Source organism: Actinia tenebrosa, unplaced genomic scaffold, assembly GCF_029948245.1.
Source record: "Actinia tenebrosa isolate PJP-AT-01 unplaced genomic scaffold, QUT_ActTen_1.0 PGA_scaffold0__85_contigs__length_37466705, whole genome shotgun sequence".
In the NCBI taxonomy this organism is placed as follows: Eukaryota; Metazoa; Cnidaria; class Anthozoa; order Actiniaria; family Actiniidae; genus Actinia; species Actinia tenebrosa.
This window is the reverse complement of record NW_028292569.1, coordinates 14,018,858-14,035,448: the sequence shown is the minus strand read 5'-3', so window position 1 is coordinate 14,035,448 and position 16,591 is coordinate 14,018,858. Positions and strand designations below refer to the sequence as shown.

The window sequence follows — 16,591 nt, the reverse complement described above, 5'->3', positions numbered from 1 at the left end:
TCTCAATCTGCAAACTGCGCGCGCTGTGATTATCTATAACCATGCAGCAACTTCTCTAATAAGGAGGCGAATTGTTTCTTATTTGCAGCAATTTATACTCGACTAATATGCAGCTAGCAACCCGTCTAACAAAAATTAGCAATTTACTTTATTAATTACTGAAAACATGTTTTGAAAATTAATACATTCAAGTTACGATAATAAATTTCCATTACAATTTTAATAAAGTTAACAAATTATATGTGACTATAAATTTAATGAATAATTTGCAAATATTTAAACTGAAACTACAACCCAAAATTTACTAAAGTTTCCTTGTACAAAATCAATTATAATCTCCAAAAATTTAACAGCACCCATTACTATTATATGTAAAACCAATATAAATGCAATAAAAAATCTACCTAAAAATTCCTTTTTTTTTTTGCTTTTGAATATTTATTTTTTTGGTACAAATTTCAGGTAAAATACGCATAAAAGATATATTTTTCTAAGGACAAATAGCGTGCCTTTTATTTAAATGGATAAGTCTTCAAGTTGCTAGCCTTATTCATGCACGTAGAGCGCAAGGGATGATGGAATCGCATTGACAAAGGCCAATTTCCACTAGAAAACTTCAGTTTTTTTCGCTTATTACTTAGTTAAAATACAAAATACCATTCTATATTAGTGTTTAGTACTACTCAGCTTACTAGAATAACTAGCAGCCTAGTAAACCTAAAAAATTACACAATTTCAATAAAAAATTCCCAGACTAAAAGTGATTTTTTGTGATTTTTTACCACATAATGATAAAATTATTTGTTCCTTTACAAAATGAAATTATTTTTTAATTTATTTTTTTTACAGAGACGAGTGCCCATTTCCTATGTTTTTTCCTTGTTTTTTCCCCCACTCTCATTTATTTATTTGGAAAACAAGTTAGGGTCTAATTTTTGGTGAGCCAACATCTCTTTCACCCCCACCCTTTAAGGTCTAAAAGAAGATAAGTGATCAGTTAAGGCGTACTTGATGGTACTGTGGGGAAAAAGGTACATAAGAACTACCGTCAGCCCCACAGTTCTATGTATACGTACTCATTACCAGTCTTCTTTTGTTCTTTTGGAAAAACAAAGGGTCGGTTAAACTAAATAGAAAAAATATTTGTGGTACCTTTTTTCGGTTATATAAAGTCGAAAGAAAAAAGGGCAATACAAAATCAAAAACATAATATTGGGACAACTTTGGTCTATAGACGGAGAGAGACCGGTACGAGGTTTATGGAAGAAGTCATTTCTTATGCTCGATTTAGTTTACTCCCTTCGACTTATCGAGTAGGAGTAATCGCATAAGATTTTTGTAGCGTACGATTTTTTCGAAGGAAGTTCAAAATACGTGTTCTTAGTGTTGCCATTTCACATTTTGTCTTCTGGATGATATTCTACAAATTTTATTGAAACCTAAACCAGGCATAAGAAACCTTTTCACAGATATCTACTCTATTTGTGAACTATTAAGACTGTCCATGGTTTAAACCTTGTCGACCTGAATTAGCTTGATACTGGTGTTGACGTAAAGCAGAGTCTTGATTCAGTTGACCAGCCACAGGTGGGTGTGGATAGGGTGGAGAGAGCTGTCGTTTTCTCTTTCTTGACAAACGGACGCAGACAGTGCAGCGACTTATTCGATCTAGAAGGGTATCAGCTTTGAGTGTGGTAGGATTCTGTGTTGAGGAGAATTGTCGGTCCACTGTAGCGAGCCAGAAACTATATTTGTTTGCGAAGTAATGGCAGGTTCCTCGACCGTGGCATTCAATGAAGGGATTTCTGCGGTAGTACCGTAAGCAGGAACCTGCAGAACCAAGGGATTGGCCGCTACCACTTCCGCCTGCACCAGTATGCTAAGAAAAGGAAAGGGAAAAAACATGAGAATAGTCTCCTCCACAGTTCCCAGCGCCATCTTGAAAGGTAGCCGTGCCTTTGCATTGAAGCGAGACGAACGGTGAGCTTGCAATGATAGAGGGATGTGAATAATTGTCCAAGGTGTTATAAAAAGGTCTCTATTATTGCAAGCTCATCTTTCGTCTAGCTTCGATACGAAGGAACGGCTACCTTTCAAGATAGCGCAGAGAACAGTGAATGGGACTATTTAGACAAATAGAGCTCACATGAATATTTATACAACGTACAAGGCACTTTTCAAGCAGCATTTGAAGCATGACTTCTCTTTTTTTAGTAGTAGATTTTATGTCTTGAATTTGTTACTAACTTCTGAATCAGAAAAATTCATTTATCGCTGGATCTCTCAACTTTGTATCAAGGATCATCGGAAATTGTTAAGAGTTTGCACATCTCCAATATTAGTAAAAGATCGATGGCATTTATTCACGTACCATAAGAAAGCTGTAGCCTGACCACAAAGATGACCAGCCAGCGGGACAGTCTGGTATCCGGTTAGTTTGACTATGCACAGCCATGGATGGTCCCCTGGTTTCACAGACAGCACACCTACTAATGAATGGCTCCACGGCACTTGCATCAACTGGCATCATAGGTACAGACCTATCGGTAGACAGCCAATAGCTGTAGTCATTCCTTGATGCGTAATTGCATTTATTGAAGATGTTACAATACAGATATGGCATAGTTGTGAAGCGTTTCAAACACGACCCAGCCAATCCAAGATCTTGCCCATGGGATGTGTCATGTCCTTGAACGTAGAGTAAACTGTAGCCATTCCAAATTTCTCGTGTGTTAGGTGGGCAGGCTGCCGGGCTGGTAGACTGACTGTGACTCACTATGTGGTGACCTAAAAAGGCTGGACCATCTCCTGCCGGGCCCGGATCACCGGGTGGACCTGGGAGACCAGCGTCACCTGCATCACCGGGAAAACCGGGGCGACCATCCGCACCAGGTACTCCGGGCTGACCTTGAATAATGGAGGGTAATCCAGGTATACCCCTTGGTCCTGGAGGTCCTTTCATAATTCCAGGAGGACCTGGAAAAAGAAAGAGTTGGGAACCACGAAATCAATAAAAAATAACACTTTGGTAGGGAGAAAAGCAGCGGCATTCAGCAACCAAAACCCAAAACCTAACTTTACCTGCGATACCACGGTCTCCAGGAGGGCCAGGTCTACCAGGGAAGCCATTTTCCCCCATATCTCCTTTTCCACCTTTGGCTCCTGGATTAATCGAGTCCTCACCGCGAGGACCGGTTTCTCCTATTGGCCCTGGATCTCCTACCGAACCAAGGTTTCCGGTCAAGCCATTACCACCTTGTAAAGAAAGAAAGATTTGAAATTACCCTGAGTTCGATATTATGAAATGAATGTTATCGCAAAATACCCAATGCTACAGACAGCACACGGCCATTAAAACCGACGTTGATACCCAGCGTTCAACGGGGAAGTGGCATCATCTCGACGTTTATCAATTCTCCCGCACAGAACATCGACTGAGACGAAAACAGGTCGGTGGTTGTTCGGCATTTTCCGAGCACGCGCATTACGGTCAATAATTCGTTTAAATTCAAATACCTTTTTCTCCTGGTGGTCCAGGAATACCATCAAAACCTCGCCGACCATTTTCTCCAGGATCCCCACGCGGTCCACTGACTCCGTTATCACCATCTATTCCGCGGCGTCCTTGTCGGCCTGGTGTTCCACGATCTCCTGGTGGTCCAGCCACACCAGGAAGACCACTAGCACCAAAAGGTCCCTTGGGGCCTTGATTACCACGCTTGCCATCTTGTCCAGGTAGACCTGCAGTAAACATTTGGTAAATTGGTTAGACAGGCGAGTATATATTAGGGGACGAATTACACGCTAACAATACAATATTTTGTGCTTGTGTGGGTACCTAAATTACGGTTGCAAATCAGAACACATTTAGTACCCAGCTGAGCGGTGAACGCGGCGAGCAAATCATGAGTAAACAAAATGACCGGTCCTAAGCATTTTTTGAGCTTGAAAGAATCAAGCAAACATGGCGGTGAAGTGAAATTGTTTTTATTCTCCCTTATCATATTTCTGATTTACGTAAACCCCAAAGATGAGCGCTTTCGTTCTTGGGATTAATGTATTCGGGGGAAAATGTGTTTAAATAAATAAAAATATTTTTTTCCCTTGTAGGCACTTATATAGTTGTCGTTTTTCCCTACCTGGTTGGCCGGGTTCTCCAATCCTTCCACCAATACCCGGTCGACCCGGTCTTCCAGGGGATCCCGGAGTTCCGGGTATTCCTTTTACACCATCTGTACCATGGTTGCCTTCAGCGCCTTGTTCTCCTTGGTTGCCTGGTACCCCATTTACACCTCTTAGACCTTCGTATCCAGGTAACCCCTTAATTCCCTTAAATCCTTTTGGTCCTATTACACCAGGATCACCAAATTCACCCGTGTCACCTGTAAAAGATTCACAATAATATACAGTGATTTATTTTTACAACACGAAAAACCCTCCCCCTTTTATCGAACTCTGAAGCAACCTCAAGGTTGAGTTAAATTAGCGCACGGCTAACTCAAAGATCGAATCAAAATTTAACGTGAAGCATTTTGTGGAAGGAGAAAAACTGGAGAAAACTCTTGAATCAAAGGATTAACGAGAGATTAACGCCTTTATTCCCAAAGCAAAACTGAAGAGTTTGAAAAGACTCACCTGGGAAACCTCTTATTCCATTTGAACCAGCTTCTCCAATACCACCAGGGTTGCCTACCTCACCCTTCAGACCGGGCATGCCGCTTTTGCCATCAGCACCTGGTTCTCCGGGCAAGCCAGTAGGTAGTGGTATATCAAAGTTATACTTTCCAGGATTGCCTTTCTCTCCCTTCTCTCCAAAAGAACCTGAAATTATAAAAAAGTGCAGTGAACTTAGGCGGGGAAAAGGACGCTTTCAATACCTATGGGCTACAGTTCGCCGGTCGCTTAAAGTTACCTCTGGATCCAGTAGGTCCTTGTGGAGATATACCAGGACGTCCTGGGTCTCCGGGTTCACCAATCGCACCATTTGGTCCGCTATCTCCGGGGGGTCCTCGCGAGCCGTTTATTCCAGGTTCTCCAGGTGGTCCTTGGGCATCGGCACCAAGATCACCGGTGGTACCTTAAGAAAAGAAAATCATTATTAAAATCTCAGAAAAAATAGGAAATTCGCGATGTATGAATAACAAATAGAAATGTTTAGCTATATTGAATTACGAATGAATCTGGTTTTCAGTGCAGTGGCAAATCGAGAATCATCGAAGGCATTAGTGTCAGGTAAACTGACTTGAAATGAACTTGTCTTTACTCTGTTGCCACCGCCTACGGAGGTTATGATGATGACGATTGTGATAATGATGATGATGGTGGTAATAATGCTAATGACTGTGATGGTGATAGTGACGACGATGATGATGGTGGTGGTGACGACGACGACGACGATGGATGATGATAATAATAATGATGATGATGATAGTGGTGGTAACTACGTGACGATGTCGATTATAATGTTGTTGCTGTTGTTGTTAATGATGATGATGGTGGTAGGTTGGTGACCACGAAGTTGACTGTAACTGTGATGTTGATGATGATGATGATGGTGATGGTAGTGGTGTTGCGGTTTTTTTATTTATTTATTTAGTAGCTTTGCACAGGCTGAGAAAAGACTCGAAGTCCACGCGAGCTCAGCCGGAGACAAAATACATGTACATATAAATTACATTTAAACAGAAATACATTAAAGAATAAAATGAAGTAAAGCTTAATAGCAAGAAATATATACTAGAGGCGTCAGCGACAGCAACAGCAGATATTAGTGGATCGGCATTTGGTTGTTGAATGTTAAAGAAAAAACTGTAAACTGAAATTTTCTGTTAAACCAACCTGTGACTCCTTGACGACCTCGACGGCCATTTAATCCATCACGACCAGGGTTACCTGGCCGCCCGGGTGGACCTCTTTGGCCAGGAAGACCAGGTTTCCCAGGAATTCCATCATCACCTATAAATTTGCAAAAAAATAATTATCTAACGATTAAAGATAATAATATTTTATTTCTTAAAACGCATTTATATAAATTGCAATGCTTTTACAAAATTATCGAACTACAAATAGTGATATGATGAAATACTTAATTGTGCTGAATACTGAAAACTTTTAAATATTAACTATTAGCATCAGTTTTAAAAATCAAGTTTTCAAGTATGAGTATTTAGTATCGATTATAAAGTAGTAATTACAAGTAATTGCTTTTAGTATGAAGTATTCATATCTAATACTTAATACTTTATATATAATAATTAATGATGGTAATTGAACTGAGTGGAGCGCAATTTGGACCAAAATCATACAAGTGATTACGAAATTGCACGACCGTGTAGTGGGAGTGCAATTTGTTAATCACAAGTATGATTTTGGTCCAAAATTGCACGACACGAAGTTCAATTACCACTTAATCATATCCTTTTTGTAAGCATACACATGACTAGATGAAAAAATTTGCTTTTTCGTAATAAAATCTATCAAAAAGTGTGAAAATGTCCCAATTCACAGAGAAAAACACTTTGCAAACGCATTGAAGAGGCTTGTTTGATTGGCTGAATATAAGAATTCTATTCTGTGATTGGTTCTTTCAAAAAGATGCGATTAAGAGCTCAAAAGGATGCGATTAAGAGCTCCTTAGGATGCGATTTGGGAATTAATCGCACTCCTTTGAACCAATCAGATTGCAGGATTTGGTAGTGATTACAAAATGGATATGATCTATTATATAATTATTAATGATCATAAACCCGAAGTCGCTAATTTTATTGTGTTTAAGAATGAGTTCGCAATGGTTAAATTTCCAAAACAGTGCATTTAAACGGTGCTTTACGATCCGAATTTTCGGACATTTTAGCGATTTACTCAAAATCTAGCCCAACGATCTACCCTCATTTTTTGATGTTGTAGCCTTAGTAAACCTGGACTTACAGTAGGAAAATAGCGACGTTAAAGGCACAGTGTGGCCTCGCGCGTTTTTGCTTCGAGCAGCAATCTGAGGTGGACTTGAAGGGTGTTTATACCATTTCTAACTTTTTCAAACTTCTTTACCTGTTGCCCCAAACGAGCCTGTCTCTCCAATTGCACCTGGAGGTCCAAAAGCACCTACTTCCCCTTCCACACCAGGTGTCCCAGGTATTCCCTTCATTCCTTGCTCTCCTTTCTTTCCTGGCATACCATCAAGACCTCTATCGCCTGGAAGACCAGGTAAACCATCATCTCCGGGGGGACCACGAGGACCTGAAGTGGTGGAGCCTATAATGTTGAAGAAACGTAAGTAAAATAAACTATGAGGGAATCTCACTGTGAGGTTATCACCTTGTCACCTTATGAGGGGGTAATGGGGGAGATGGAGACAACGTCACTAAGGGATGAGGGGTGGGACAGGTACGATGCAGTGTGTCACTAAGGAGATAATGCGTAAACCTGGTGATGATCACTGTTGGTTGGGGGAGTGGGCAAGAAACGTGGTCGTCAAGGAACCAGCAAGACACAATTAGGGTCATCTTTAAAACAACACAAGCTGCGCAATTGACATTTACCTGCAGCTCCTTTGTCTCCAACCATTCCTGGGTCACCTGGTGGGCCATTGTTTCCGCGTAAACCTGGAAGTCCAACAGCTCCTTGTTCACCAGTGCCGCCAGGATTCCCTTTGTAACCAGTTGGACCTGGAGGACCTGGCAGTCCAGGGTAACCCTTCAGGCCAAAAGGACCGTTATCTCCTGGGGAACCTACGTAGGTATGGAAAAAGGACTTTTTTAGTTAACAAGCCGTACTGTTGACACTAGAGAAACGTTTGCGCATGCGTGTACTTCAGCATGTTTTCTAAGAATTTTTCTTTTCTGACATATTCAACACTGTGAGAGGAGAGAACATGTTTTTAGAGCAGTTCTCGTATGACTGTGAAAAGCTCAGTGCCGTAAGCGTGACGTGCCGTGACACTTTCTAGAATTTTAATTGGCTGATTTTTTTCACGCGCAATATGATTGGTCTAAAAGTGCCGTGACTCTGGCGTGACCATGTCCGCGCCGTGTTTATGCCGTGTTCCGGGTATTTGATTGGATGCAGAGTAAATTCTCGTGCAATGTGATTTGTCTGGCGTATCCCTTGCTGTGTCACGACCGTGTTCGTGCCGTGAACTTTTCACAGTCATACGAAAACTGCACTATACAAATCAAAAGTGCTGTTAACTGTGTGACTACACTGACCAACAAAAAGTAGCTCTCTTCTTACCTCGACAAGACTTGGCAATAGTCTGTTTGACATAATTAACCAAGTCATCGAAGCTCGTGGGCAGTAGAATATCTTCTTCATCATCTACTATATCCAACAGCTGCTTCTTGTCAACACTGCCAATGCCAATGGCAATTACTTTAGCATTTAGCTTCTTCAGAGGCGCAACTGCCAGAGGAAGAGGTGTTTGATTTTTGATTCTGTCAGTGCTGGTTTGGTTGCCGTCTGTCAGCAAAATCACAACCTGTGTTGTTGTTGGAAGAAAGTCAACTTATTCAAATATTGTATAATTTTCAAAGCCTCATGGTACAAACTAGCACATTACATGTTTCAAGATTTTTGTGTTTGTACATATTGCTGGTTTTCAATCATTCCCATGAGAATGAAATAACAAAATACACGGGGCCATGTTGGATGATATAGCAAAAGACACGGCGCCATGTTGGATGATATAACAAAAGAGACTAATGACGAATCTTTTGTTAAATTCATTCAACATGGCGGCCGTGAAAACCATCAATAATAAACTTATTAATTAGACCTTATTCATATTGAATTGAACGTGACAAACCTCTAGGAGATTGAACAGCTATTGTTTTTAATCTCGTCGGGATATCATCATTATTAATTTCGTATCCTATGGGATACTCATGCATTTTTCGAAAAGTTAAAACAAAGATTGTCACACCACAAATAATATCTACTGTATTGTATCAGCTTTATAGAGGTTTGCTGCTCAATGGAGGTGGCCACTTAATAGAGGTTGGCCGCCAAATAGAGGTTGGTCGCTTAATAGAGGTTGGCCACTGGATAGAGATTGGCCAGTAGAGTTTGGCAACTGGGTCGAGGTTGGCTAGTGGTTCTGCTGTATGAAAACTAAAACAAGGCATGTTTTTACCTTTCTTGAATTCGGTCTCATTCCCCCACCAAGTGTAAATAACTGTTCTGTTGCAACTTTTAATGCCAAATCTATTCTTGTCAGACCACGGGTGTGAGGAACTGACTCTACACGCTGCTGTATTTCTTCCTTGTTGTAAGTCTCATCAAATTTGAGCTGGAGAGAAGCTGAAGAGCTGTACTCGATCACACCAATATGGGTAAGGGTTGGCCCAACTTGGAGAAATTCTACGATGTTATTTACAAAAGTTTTCAGGAGGCTAAATTCCCTTCGTCGAATGCTACCAGAAGCATCCATTAGGAAGGCATAGTCAGCATTTTCTTGGCCACAAACTGGAAAGATAGAAATGCTTTAGAAACATTTTATGTTATGATACAATTAGGGATTGATGGATCATTTTTATTTTCTGTGCCAAACATGGAACTTCAAGAAGTTTGTTATTAATCATTGACCATGCTTGTGAAATGCTTTCTGTTTTATATGTGAAAATATTTTATGCCACTGATTTTTATTTCTACATAGAAGTTCGAGTAAGAGGAATACTTACGAATTCGACCAGGTCGTCCTTGGGCTCCATTTGCCCCTGGTTCACCAATCCCTCCGTCGGTTCCTGGGTAACCTTTTGGGCCTCTAAAGCCTTTAGGGCCAGGAGGACCATCCAGGCCTGCCCTTCCTGGGTTTCCTGGTTCCCCTGGCAAACCTAGTCATAATTTATCAAGTCAATCAAGTCAGTTTTGACACTGAATGGAACTGTAAAGCTGAAGTTATGCAGTGTCACAAAATACAATACATCTGGCAATAGTAAGAAAATTGAAGGAGTATACAATATATCCTGCAACATCAATAAACCTAACCAAGAATACAATACATCCTGCAACACCAAGAAACCTGACCAACAATACAATACATCCTGCAACACCAAGAAACCTAACCAAGAATATAATACATCCTGCAACACCAAGAAACCTGACCAAGAATATAATACATCCTGCAACACCAAGAAACCTGACCAAGAATACAATACATCCTGCAACACCAAGAAACCTGACCAACAATACAATACATCCTGCAACACCAAGAAACCTGACCAACAATACAATACATCCTGCAACACCAAGAAACCTGACCAACAATACAATACATCCTGCAACACCATGAATACAATACATCCAGCAACACCAAGAATACAATACATCCTGCAACACCAAGAAACCTGACCAACAATACAATACATCCTGCAACACCATGAATACAATACATCCAGCAACACCAAGAATACAATACATCCTGCAACACCAAGAAACCTGACCAACAATACAATACATCCTGCAACACCATGAATACAATACATCCAGCAACACCAAGAATACAATACATCCTGCAACACCATGAATACAATACATCCTCAACACCAAGAATACAATACATCCTGCAACACCATGAATACAATACATCCAGCAACACCAAGAATACAATACATCTTGCAACACCATGAATACAATACATCCAGCAACACCAAGAATACAATACATCCTGCAACACCATGAATACAATACATCCAGCAACACCATGAATACAATACATCCAGCAACACCAAAAATACAATACATCCTACAACACCATGAATACAATACATCCTGCAACACCATGAATACAATACATCCAGCAACACCAAGAATACAATACATCCTGCAACACCATGAATACAATACATCCCGCAACACCAAGAATACAATACATCCTGCAACACCAAGAAACCTGACCAACAATACAATACATCCTGCAACACCATGAATACAATACATCCCGCAACACCAAGAATACAATACATCCTGCAACACCAAGAAACCTGACCAACAATACAATACATCCTGCAACACCATGAATACAATACATCCTCAACACCATGAATACAATACATCCTGCAACACCATGAATACAATACATCCAGCAACACCAAGAATACAATACATCCAGCAACACCAAGAATACAATACATCCAGCAACACCATGAATACAATACATCCAGCAACACCATGAATACAATACATCCAGCAACACCAAGAATACAATACATCCAGCAACACCATGAATACCATACATCCAGCAACACCAAGAATACAATACATCCAGCAACACCATGAATACAATACATCCAGCAACACCAAGAATACAATACATCCTGCAACACCATGAATACAATACATCCAGCAACACCATGAATACAATACATCCTGCAACACCAAGAATACAATACATCCTGCAACACCATGAATACAATACATCCAGCAACACCAAGAATACAATACATCCTGCAACACCATGAATACAATACATCCAGCAACACCATGAATACAATACATCCAGCAACACCAAGAATACAATACATCCTGCAACACCAATGAATACAATACATCCTGCAACACCATGAATACAATACATCCAGCAACACCAACAATACAATACATCCTGCAACACCATGAATACAATACATCCAGCAACACCAAGAATACAATACATCCTGCAACACCAAGAAACCTGACCAACAATACAATACATCCTGCAACACCATGAATACAATACATCCTCAACACCAAGAATACAATACATCCTGCAACACCATGAATACAATACATCCTGCAACACCAAGAATACAATACATCTTGCAACACCATGAATACAATACATCCAGCAACACCAAGAATACAATACATCCTGCAACACCATGAATACAATACATCCAGCAACACCAAGAATACAATACATCCTGCAACACCATGAATACAATACATCCAGCAACACCATGAATACAATACATCCAGCAACACCAAGAATACAATACATCCTGCAACACCATGAATACAATACATCCTGCAACACCATGAATACAATACATCCTGCAACACCAAGAATACAATACATCCTGCAACACCATGAATACAATACATCCTGCAACACCATGAATACAATACATCCAGCAACACCATGAATACAATACATCCTGCAACACCATGAATACAATACATCCAGCAACACCAAGAATACAATACATCCAGCAACACCATGAATACAATACATCCAGCAACACCAAGAATACAATACATCCAGCAACACCATGAATACAATACATCCAGCAACACCAAGAATACAATACATCCTACAACACCATGAATACAATACATCCTGCAACACCATGAATACAATACATCCAGCAACACCATGAATACAATACATCCTGCGAAACGTAAAATACAATCATTCATTTTTAGAATACCAAAAGCTGAATTCTTACCTGGAGTTCCAGGAAGACCCATAATCCCAGGATTACCAGGAATTCCACTGATTTTATCACCTGGTTCTCCTTTTGATCCTTTGCTACCTGGGAATCCTTGGGTTCCTTTTTCTCCGATGCCAGGTGGACCGGTGGGTCCAATTGGTCCCTGTTCACCTTTTGCTCCAGGTAAACCTGGTCTACCTAGGGGACCTGGATCACCTGGCGGTCCTGAGAAATGTGAAAAATAAGTGGGAATGAGAAAGATTACTAACTAGACTTGGGTTAAATTTCTTTATCAATCAAAACTAACATTAATCAAAATATATTCCCACTTTTCATATTATTTATATAATTATTAGAAGATCTTGTTGTCAGAGACAAAAGTTGTTCCACAGCTTATACTTGATAGAAGATCAGTGATTCTTCTTTGCAATATATAAATATGTTTGATATTTTCATTTGATCCATTCCTTAAACATCTTAAAGGAAGGCAACATTTTGTCACTTTTTCCAACATTTTTTCAAAAATACCAGGGAAAAAATCTTTGGAGGTTATAGTAATAGCCCTGTAAAAGCCCCCATCCTTATTAATATATCCAATTAATAATTATTGATAATTTTCTTCAAAAGAATATAGAAAAACATCTTTCAAGGTTACAGTAATATCCCTGTGAAAGTATTTATCCAAATTATCTTCAAATTGTCTCCAAAAAGATCTTATGAAAGAGCATTAAAAAATAATATATATACTTTCATGAAATAAGTATAGGAAATCGCACGATCTCGAGTACAATTTGGAAATTAATAGACACGAATAATGTTTTGAAAGTTCTTGTAATTGCATGAGCTTTAGGCGAGTGCAATTAAAGAACTTTCAAAACATTACGAGTGTCTATTAATTCCAAATTGTACGAGAAGATCGTGTGATTTTTTGTTTATAGTTCACTCAACAAAATTTCAGTAAAAAATGCGAAGCGACGCCGTTCATGTTTGTCTATTCAGTCCATCGCGCAAGTGAAATGCATAAAAAAGATTAGTTCTTACGGCTTTAAAATCTTATTTATGTTTTTTAAGTACAAAATGATAGAAAATAATTGTTTTGACATTGTTTTGGCCGTGTTGCCATAGTGACTTAATTCGGTACTCCTACGGAGTACAATTAACGCTATAATTGTACTCCTCTCGACCAATCAGAGTCGAGTAATTTTGTTGAGTGTACTATAAGTTGTAAAATGATTAATCATCAGCATAATTTACCATCAGGTTGCACCAGCATTTATTCAAAACCATCATTAATTTCATTCAGGACCCAGTGTTGTTTATGAGGCCTTTTATGGGCATTTCTGAGCCTTAATTGCTTGAACATAATATTTAACAATTTAACAACAATGAAGTACAGTATTCTTGGTTTTCACCTACGTCATCATGAATTTCAAAAGCGTAAATTCGCATTATAATGAAATACAAGTTTCATAATCTTGTAAAGCGATCAAAACTACATATTCTGGCCATATTTCGAGGTTGTAAAATATTTCGTTGCGGAACTATAGGCGAGTAAACATGACGCAATTTTTGGTTAAAATGTATGGAGCGGCCATCTTGGTGTTCCAAGTTGGTACACCATCATGGCGGACGAAATTTCAAAGGCTTAAGATGATGAAATATTTAATAATTTTGACTATATTTCACTTAAATATACTTTAAATAGATATTTAAAATGCGTCTAAGGGAAAATCTTTCAATTAGAGTAAATTATTTTACTATTTTGATCGCTATTTAGATAGAAGTGACAGTATTGCGTGACACAAACTCTACCTTCATAACTCGAGAACCAAACATCGAAATGACTCGAGATTTTTTCTCGTGACTTATAACACTGATTTCTAAACCATATTTGAGAAATGCGTTTATACCATCAATAGTTCAAATTTTTATGTTTTGATGACGTCATGTGAAAACCGGCAATAGTACTATAGTTTTAATTACATTACATATGCATGATAAATGGGCTGTTTGTAGCTCAGCTTAAAGATATATTAATAGAGTAAATAAGCTATCCAAATGACTAACCTTTAGTTCCATTTGGTCCAAATGCTCCTGCTTCTCCAGGTGGGCCTGGAATAGAATTACCTGGTTCTCCCTTTCTTCCTGGTGGTCCAGGAAGACCAGGGTTGCCAGGGTTACCAGTTGCTCCCATATTACCTTTCATCCCAAGTGGACCACGAGGTCCACGAAATCCAAAAGCACCTGAAAACATTGAATGAACAATCAGTCATCAATTATGATAATGATGATGATAATGATGATGATAATGATGAAGATACATGCTTGATGTAAGTCGTAAAACTGGAGATAAGGAAATAGACTAATTCAACAATACAGTGCCATCTTGGATTGCAAGGCATTGTGTGGCACATAGTGGGCAAATATATAAAAGTCAATATTACGCTCAGAGACTCCACATTGATCACCTTTATCTATTATAACTCTATATCCTAGATGTAGTCCATTGTGACGACCATGATGGTATCAGTGATGGTAGTGAAACAATAAGGATGATAATGACATAAAGCTGAGAATGATAATAACAATGAAGCCGATGTTCAGCTTACCTTCTTCTCCAATAAGTCCAGGAGGTCCAGGAAGATTAGCACCATGAAGACCTGGAATGCCATTTTCACCACTGGGTCCAGCAGTACCATTATTGCCAGCATTACCTTTGTCCCCTTTTGGTCCTTGCTTACCTTGAGCACCAGCATCTCCTTTTACACCTTTGGCTTTTAATAATTCTGATAAAAAGAAAAAAGACTTAGTTTATAGACAATCATAATTGGACTTGTAAAAGTTTTCCTCTTTATGGTATGGAAAACACATGGCATAAATCTATATTAATATAGAAAATGAGATATACCTCAACAGAGAAGGTCTGTGTCATTAAAATAAATAAATAAATATCTTTATTTAAGTATCTAGTTGTTCTAGTGCTTTTGCACTAATTGGGGACACTTTTCGCGCACACCCACTACCACTTCATTCAATATTCTATGCACACAACGCTTAACTCACATATCAATTTTTACGGAGGGAGGAAACCGGAGAAAACCCTCGTAGCATAGGAGAGAACAACACATCAAACAAACTCAATTTACATGCGTATCGACTGCAGTGCTCCAACCAATGACCTGACTAGTTGGACTCACAGAGGTGAAAGATGACGTGTTAGCCGCGAATGCCACCAATGCCACCCCATTGAGATTTTCCATGAATGAGTGAAGGTTCTTGGTTTTCTTATAAAACTTTCTAGAGGTAGGGAAGAGTCTAAAAAAAATCTGCCAGTTATGAAGGCTGTTGATTTAAGGGTGCCCATAAGGGTGTGACCAAAGCTATTTGTTATCTCTATGATCATAATTAGGATTTTAGAATATATGCTCTTTATCAATTTTTGTGACTTACGTGGTTTTGGTGGTCCAGTTCCCGGTTCACCTCTGATTCCCTTCTCACCAATACTTCCTGGACCCCCAACTGGACCTGGATTTCCCTTCGGTCCAAACTCATCTATTGGTACTATGTCTGGGTTATCTCCTTTTTTTCCCTTAGGTCCTCGGAATCCTGGGTTTCCTCTTTGACCAGGAAAGCCATCTCTTCCAGGGTCTCCCTGTAGGATACAAATTGACTAGTGAAGAGGCAATTCCAAATAAGATACAATATACAACAATGGACATGGTATGAAACAAAGTGGGAATTGAAAAAGTCACTAGGATTACTGCTACTTCCTAATGGATCAGATACTGGATAATTCAATGCATTAATTCTCAACCTCCAGGCTTTAGATTAAAGTCAGAAGGACTGTGAAAACTGATGTTGTTTAACCAGGAAGCAAATTCAAAGAATTATAGAATAAGACTTTCCAAAAGGCCAATAATTACCTGAGCTCCTGGGCGTCCTTTTGGCCCTGGATCTCCAAATGGCCCTTGATTACCATCAACTCCAATAGGGCCTGGGAGTCCACGTGCACCCTGTTCACCAGGTGGTCCACGGTCACCAGGTAGGCCTGGACTTACAAAAGGTTCATCTCCATCTCTTTGTCCACTCTCACCTTTAGGTCCAGGACGACCTGGTATTCCAGGTACTCCTTTTACACCCTGAAGAATAAAGTGGCATTAACTTATAACCAGGATTTTGAGGGATGG

At 39.4% G+C, this 16,591-nt stretch overlaps 1 protein-coding gene across 1 annotated transcript in view; it reads right to left on the bottom strand.

Annotated features, from left to right (window-relative positions):
* Positions 1-126: 126 nt before the first annotated feature.
* The window catches only part of LOC116303504 (uncharacterized), a 32,566-nt gene continuing 16,101 nt past the window's right edge, over positions 127-16,591 (bottom strand). The window contains exons 25-42 of the mRNA XM_031713059.2: positions 16,328-16,543; positions 15,855-16,056; positions 15,014-15,190; positions 14,472-14,648; positions 12,420-12,629; positions 9,675-9,827; positions 9,128-9,459; positions 8,230-8,473; positions 7,539-7,727; positions 7,048-7,251; positions 5,839-5,955; positions 4,913-5,077; positions 4,636-4,821; positions 4,140-4,382; positions 3,517-3,741; positions 3,082-3,255; positions 2,372-2,976; positions 127-1,879 (exon numbers count right to left, since the gene is read on the bottom strand). Of these exons, the coding sequence (XP_031568919.2) occupies positions 1,493-1,879; positions 2,372-2,976; positions 3,082-3,255; positions 3,517-3,741; positions 4,140-4,382; positions 4,636-4,821; positions 4,913-5,077; positions 5,839-5,955; positions 7,048-7,251; positions 7,539-7,727; positions 8,230-8,473; positions 9,128-9,459; positions 9,675-9,827; positions 12,420-12,629; positions 14,472-14,648; positions 15,014-15,190; positions 15,855-16,056; positions 16,328-16,543 (4,206 nt within the window). The 3' untranslated portion in view covers positions 127-1,492. The remainder of the gene's footprint in view (positions 1,880-2,371; positions 2,977-3,081; positions 3,256-3,516; positions 3,742-4,139; positions 4,383-4,635; positions 4,822-4,912; positions 5,078-5,838; positions 5,956-7,047; positions 7,252-7,538; positions 7,728-8,229; positions 8,474-9,127; positions 9,460-9,674; positions 9,828-12,419; positions 12,630-14,471; positions 14,649-15,013; positions 15,191-15,854; positions 16,057-16,327; positions 16,544-16,591) is intronic.